Source organism: Trachymyrmex septentrionalis, unplaced genomic scaffold (genome assembly GCF_001594115.1).
Source record: "Trachymyrmex septentrionalis isolate Tsep2-gDNA-1 unplaced genomic scaffold, Tsep1.0 scaffold19, whole genome shotgun sequence".
Taxonomy (NCBI): Eukaryota; Metazoa; Arthropoda; class Insecta; order Hymenoptera; family Formicidae; genus Trachymyrmex; species Trachymyrmex septentrionalis.
The window spans coordinates 3922721-3930049 of NW_017305071.1; the positions used below are offsets into that span (position 1 = coordinate 3922721).

General features: G+C 40.7%; 1 protein-coding gene across 1 annotated transcript in view; it reads right to left on the reverse strand.

Annotated features, from left to right (window-relative positions):
• Positions 1-167: 167 nt before the first annotated feature.
• LOC108746933 (DNA-dependent protein kinase catalytic subunit-like) overlaps positions 168-7329 on the reverse strand; it is a 13712-nt gene continuing 6550 nt past the window's right edge. Inside the window, exons 9-14 of the mRNA XM_018484058.1 lie at positions 4982-7302; positions 4341-4896; positions 1684-4050; positions 907-1612; positions 348-565; positions 168-274 (exon numbers count right to left, since the gene is read on the reverse strand). Coding sequence (XP_018339560.1) covers positions 197-274; positions 348-565; positions 907-1612; positions 1684-4050; positions 4341-4896; positions 4982-7302 — 6246 coding nt within the window. The 3' untranslated portion in view covers positions 168-196. The remainder of the gene's footprint in view (positions 275-347; positions 566-906; positions 1613-1683; positions 4051-4340; positions 4897-4981; positions 7303-7329) is intronic.

Genomic DNA, 7329 nt, shown 5'->3' on the forward strand with positions numbered 1-7329 from the left:
TATATATATATGTATGCATATCTTTAATATATAATTATAAGAGTTTAATTTTTCTCCAATTAATGTTGTAATAATTTTTTCTTTAGCATAAATAAATTTTGTTTAAGCTTCCTAGATTTAATTTAAAAAATTTTTATACTTTTAAATTAATAATACTTCAAATATAAGTCATATATTTTATAAATATTACGCAGCCTTATAGCCAAGGTCTCCAATTTTGATACATACGGCCCAAGACATTCAAGTCTTTTGCTTGATCCAATAAACAATCCACCTAAAACATGATCGATCATTAATAGTGAGCCATAAAAATAGATTCACTAATGAATTTTTAATAATAAAATTACTTGTTCTATAGAAGTCAAATGGTCCCTCTTTATATCCGCTCGCGCTTGTTTGATCTCATCATTGCCTGAGACAATGGCATAATATTTCGCAAAGTGTCTATCGTTAATTGCTCTTTTTTTTCGAGTGTCATTTAATTGCTCTAATGTAATGATTGAAGGATGGATTCCATTTAACTTTTTCGCAACTATCTCAATATTTTTCTTGGACCATGTTAAATCTGCGAATCATAAAATGTGTTATTCCTCTTATATACATTTGATGACAAGAATGATGGATTTCTTTTACAATACTGTATAGTGTATCTAATTCTTATTATTTTTCGCACGCACGCACACACACACACACACACACACACACAATTATAATACATCCTATAAATATCTTTATATTTATGATTTAAAAAAAAATATTTTTTCTGAATAGCCCTATAATTTTTATGACATTATTTTACTCTTGCCATCAAAAGTCGATTATTTATCAAAGTCTTATTTATCAAATTAATCATTTTATAAAATTTACATAACCTTCTCACATCACAATTTGTATATTCTTTTATACCTGCGTTAATATTTTCATCGTCATTTCTCATTATCTCGTCGTCATTGATGTTCAACCACTGAACGGGTTTGCAAACGAAGATGTCCATGCAAGCGAGGATCGGACCTTGGTCATCGCGCAAGGCCTGCATTGTATGAGTCATGATCGTCGCTAGGAGGTCCCGCTCTGTGAAGGGTCGTAGCAGCTCAAGAATTTGCGGTGTCAGACGGAACGGTACGAGTTCCGGTACCGATGCGCCTATACCACTGCCGAAAGCGTGACCAAAATCGATGCCTAAGCAACGTCCGGTCGCGACGTGCACCAGAGTGTTCTGTAGATGACGATCACCGATTCCTGCGAGCCAATGCGCCACACACATGGTCGCGTAACTGATGATGAAGTTGCGTCGCAGCGTAACGAAGCACTCAGGGGACGGGCTGATCAAATTAAACGCATCACGTAGAGCTGTTTGCTTCGTCTCTCTAATCAGGTGATTCATGTTCTCTGTGACCGCTTGCTGGCTGTACTTAGATACAGCTTCTATATAAAAATCGCGGATCAGCCGTTTTTCGGGCGCCGCTTTCTGTATCCACTCCGCATATTTCTTAACAATATTCTGGCAACAATTTGTCTCCTTATCTGACAGAGTTAAGCATATCAATTCATTCAGAGATCTTGTATCTTCAATCCATTGTATGAGACCGTACGAGCTCGATATTGGAATCACCTGCAAAAGAAAAATTTACAATAGCAAAGACATATAGACAGTACCTAAGTTGGAGGATAAACATGTATTACCTCGTACGTGTCGATGGCTAAGTGCCTCTGTCTGCAGCTGGGATCGTTGCGCAACGTTCTGTTCATAGTGGAATACAGTTGCTGTAAGCCCCGATCTATCGTTAGATCTTCGCCAAATTTCACTAGAAACTTGTACTCCTTGCCATTGTCGCCTATTATGTTGATGCGAATCGGCTTGCGCAGCGATTGCATGATCTTCACCTGCGGCTCGAACCGCGCAATCTTCACGTGGTAACGCGGTATGGGTTCCCTATCACCGGTATATTGTCCTGGTATCTCAATACTGCCACCGACGTATTCATACAAAAACAGGCTGTAATTCTTCAGCTTGCTTGTAGTTTCCCTCCTATTGTTTTTATTGTTCTGCCTCTGGATTGACTCGATCAATTTTAATTGAATGCCCTTCAGTTTTGTCATTCCTTTTCGCATATCAAGATCATCTGGATTCAAGGATCTTATGACGCTCTCGTATTTTGCAATTTCTTTAAAAATAGCGCCTGGTCGCAGGTTTTTTTCTTCTATCGCGTTTGTGCTGGAATTCGGATAGACTTTTTGTAACAGCGATTCGATGGTCGTTATATTCCCTGTATTCATCACCTTGTCAAGGTAGTGTTTCAAATATAGTTGAGGTTGCACCACGTATTGTATCGCTTGCAAGAACCGCTCGTACTCTTTCGCTTTGTCGTGTAAGAGCAAGCGTATCTGTCGAATGTTCACATCCTCAAGAATACTGGGGTTTTTCTCGATAGTAAGGTAATAATTATAGATAATCGCATCGGGATAAGCCTTGGCGAGTCTCTTGATGATCGGCATAATCGCGGTTGAGATCGACGGTGTTCCCAGATGGGAAAAGAGCAAGTCCCGCCAGCGTAAAAACAACCATGGTCGCAATTCGTCACATTCTCGGACGAACATTTCTCGTATCTCATCGTTCTGTAATCGTTCAGGTCTCAGCAAGCAAGGGAAGTAATGCGTAGCTTCGAGACAATCATGATACATGGATTTCAAAGTGGACAACAGAAATTCTTGGAAGATCTCGTCGCTTTCTATGTCAGTACTCATTAGTCTACCGTAACAGTGTTTAGCCAGGGCGCAATAGTGCTTGCCAACGTTGGCGGTGGTCGTGTCCTCGCAGCAAGATTGTAGCTTCTTCAAACTGTAACCCAGCAAATATTTTCGGATTTTATCCAGATCCACTGGTATTCCTGGTACCGTTGCTATTTCTTCTTTATGTCCTATGTTTCCTATGTCCCGCAGGATCTTGGTATTGTACTCCAATGCTATCGAAAACTCCTGGTTCTCCCTGCTCAAGAATTCGATCTTCGAAGCCATTGTGCTGATATGTTCTTTGATGGCATTACTTATATCAGCACCGAGCTCGCCGTTCAATAATCTATGCGAGTTTTTCCAGGAATCAGTGTAATTGGACATTTTCTTTAAAATGTTGGTCTCAACGTCGGCGAATAGAGACTCGAGTCTAGCTTTAAGCCATATTAAGTTATTACCCATATCCAAGTGACTAACGTTCTCCTCAGAAAATGCTTCACTTATATAATTCAGATGTTTCTCGGCGATATATCGATGTTTTTGATTCAACGCTGCGTTGATGATGCCTAATCGGAGCTGATGGTTCATTTGATAACACCGCTTTGTCACTTCCCGTTTTCTACATTTGTTTTGGAACAACATCGAGGAATATGCTCGATTAGCAGCTAATTTGTTCCACTGAATAAGATTGTCTCGAATTGTGGTCGTTTTCATCGACCATAAATTCAACAGCGCGATCGTTCTGTTCAAGTACTCTGCTCTGTTCGTGCATCGAAGAATTTTGAGCGAAGCGTCGAGATCGTTCATGATTTGGAGCTTGAATAATTTGCGTATTCGCAGCTCGGTACAAAGGGGATTAAGTCCAACCCATTGCTTTCCTGTCATATCCAAGAGATCATTTAACAGATCGGTTGCCTTTCTCATATCCTCAAAATTGAGCAAAAATATCACTAGATTTTCGCCCGTCAAGGGCATAAGATGTTGCAATTTTTCTCGAGTATATATCCACGATTTGATAGTCTCCATATCGCTCACCACCAAATCTCTCTCTTCCGACATCATATGTACATAGGCATCGCAAGCACATGGGATCATCCAGTCTTTCCATGCATCGTTCCAGATATTGCGTAAGTTCTCATTTCTCGCACGGTTCTTCACAAGTTTGTCGATCGCTGACCAGTCACAGAGATTATTCACTGCCTCAAGTAATCCTTGCAGGCAGTGTTCCTTTATTGAAGGATCTGTTGTTCCTTCATAAGCTTTCGTAAACGCATCTTTCGCTCGAATCCAATCGCCGTTCACCTCCGCGAGAGCTGCTTCCTAAACAAAGAATGATGAATAACATCTTTATATAATCTTTATATAATCTGAATAACATGATTTTTACTGCCAATAAATCCTATTTTATTAAACAAGTTCATGTTTCGACAGAAATTATATATCTGACTTTTTAAAAAGAAGGATAGAAAAACTATTCTTTAAATGGAAAGAACGTATAAAAATAAAAGCCAATAATTTTTCTTATGAATAAAAGAAACTATTTTGATCTCGTTATATCCAAATTAATTCGATAAAAACTATTTACGTCGATCTACTGCCATAAAAATTACCTGCACGTTCTGACCGAAAAATTGTTGTCTTCGGAAGATACTTAAAACGACATCAACATCATTCAGAGATTTATAGAGAGATGCTAATTGCATCCACTTATTAGTCTCCTCGTAGCGAATTGCATCGTCGTGTAGTCGCATTCTCTTGCTTGATGTGGGCGACGAGTCATCCTCCTGCGCATCAGGCAGTAAATTATGTTCCAAAAGAAGAATGCCGATAGCGTTCAAATGATTTGCCTTAGATGCTTTCATCACGTCTTGCGGATCGCAGTTGATGATTGTAGCAGCGTCTTGACTCAACTTTAGTAACGTTTCTAAAATAACAGCGTTGAAAGAACTGTCCTTTTCGCACAAATCATGTAGAATTCGTTTCAGACTGTCCACGATGGTCTGACGGATATTTTCTTGATTAGTCGTTTTCTTGGTCAGTGAACAGAACAGGGACACGATCACATCTTTGCAGATCAGCCGATCCAATTTGACCAACTGTTGAAGCAATACGATAAAACTCTTGTGAGTTATCTCGATGTCGGGTAATTCTCCGATCCTATAGTTTCTGGATAAAAGTAGAAAAAAAAACATTAGTATATTGTAATTATTCGGAATTGATTTAAAAAAGGTGTCAAGTCAAATAATCTTACCTATACAATTTTACGGTGCTTCTTTGTCTGATGTTCTCCTGCTGTATTCTTTCTTCTTGTTGCGCATTTCTTCGTATTTGCGCGTTACGGAAGTTGTTCGTGGTATTTGACGTATTCGCCAGAATCCTGGTGAATCTCTGACGTCCTGCAGTCCATAGCGGTTGTTTCGACGAGGACGCGATTATCGTTCGATCAAATCCAGTGTCGTGCGATATATCAAGCGTTGTGGTTGCATCCGCGGCGTTATCGTCGTCATCAAGAGTCGGCTCGAATTGCAGATCCTGCGTTGCGCGTAAACCTGGCAAGAGACGTGGATAAGAGAATGTAGGAGTCATACAGATCCCGCTTAAATCGTTATCGACACTCTGAGAGAAGATGCTGTAGCTCATTTGGGATGCGAGTGAGTCGACGAACATTGGCGTTACGTAGCTCAGGTTCCGCCTTCGCCAGGAAACGGCTATCTTATATTCCTCGAAGCGGCTGCTGTTAGACAGAGGCTCATCGAATATCTTCTCGGTGTAACGTATTGATTTAGTGGCCTGTTGCAACATCAGCAACGCTACGAAAGGTGCGAATGCGTCCTCTTCCGTTATCAGTTGCGACGAAAGAATGGTCAAAGGCGAGACTAATCGTTTCTTCAATTCCTCTGTGTCCAGCTTCATCTCCTCTATCCAGAACTTCAGTATTCTGTCCTGCAGATCGGGAGACGGGTCCAACAGACCGGCCAATAAATTTCGCTTACTAACGGACAGTAGATCTTGTACGATTGCATTGTCATTCACTGTGATGTCCGCTGAACATCTCTTATGGATCCTCATGAGTATGTCGTAGACCAGTTCCCGGTGTTCCGTGATATTGTCCTTGATGTATAAGATCACCTGTTTATAAGGCAGCAGATTTTGCATCGGCAAGATCTCCACCACGTCGCGGACGATTCGCAATGCTATCTTCTCGCAGGACGACATCCGAGTCTCTAAGATCTTCTGCAGCCTTATGTAGTACAGATTTGTCATGACGTCCTCCACGTTGAGCCTGGGTATCGCTAACGCAAATATTTCTAAACATTTCGTCGAATATTTTGTCGTATACATGGCTCTGGTCGCGATATTGATATAATCCTGGGCTACCTCGGGATAAGTTTGGCAGAGAACAGCGACGCGTTTCACTTGTTTGTCTATGCGATTCTGGGGTAACCTGAGGATGTTGGAAATTTTCTCCTTCACCAAGTGTTTCTTGTTATCTCTTTCAATCTCATCGCGACTGTTGTTATCTAGAAAACGTAGGTATAAGCCAAGACACTCACAGCAGTACAGAGGCGTCTTATCCGAATCAGGTGTATCCCAATTTTTCAACTGCTCCAGTAGAAAATTGACAATATCATCTCTAATAACAATCTCCTCCGTCATATTATTGTTGAGAGATACCAGGATAAGATACACCGCAGCCGACGGCGCGGATGTTATTTGTCGGTTTAGAAAATCGCTCGGTATTCGCAAGCAACCGCGCCACTTTTCCACCATGGTCCTTAACAAATTGAGATTGTAGTTGTAGACACGGTCTTCATCGTCAGATTTTCTTTTGAATACTTTGTCAATAAATATCTCAAAAAGTCTTTGTGCCTCTGCTTTACTATCTTCGTTATTTGGTATAGCTACATCGTGCCAATTCATCAGTATCTCCAAAACGTCCGTGATAATGTAATTCAAATTGTTGTTTCCTTGCAAATAGTTAGCGATAATCTTGATGATTTCTGTCAGCGCGAACTGGGCGTAGGGCTTGAACACCTCGTCTGCCGTGTTTGAAATAATTTTTAGCATGAACAGCTGAATATTAGCATGAAGATGATTGCGCTGCATGGTGATGAGGAAATATCTAAGCCACTCGGGTATTTTTGTATTAGTCGAACCGAATACCTTTCTAATATGCCGCAATAGAACGCAAATATACGGCATACATTCGTGCTTGTCAAAATCGATATTTGTTAAGGTGATGCTCGTCGCATGATGTGTGTGAAGTAGATCAGAATTCGCAGAGTTCATTATCGGAGTGGAGCGACGAAAATCGGCCGGCAGCACGACACATTTGTTGAGATCGTAGGCATTAATGTCCTCGCTTAATGTACAAGATGATAGATCGTAACTATGAACATAGGTATATTTATGCGTCTGTTGTTCCTCCCTCTCGACTTCCGCGGATCTGATATTGACGGTGATCTCGCGGGTCTTTGGATACTCTTTGACGATCTGACCAAGTGCATACTGCGTCCTGCAGTCTACAATTTTCTCCCAACCGAAAGAATTGAATACTACACGATAGGAACTCTCATCCTCCTTCAAGCTTATGATCGC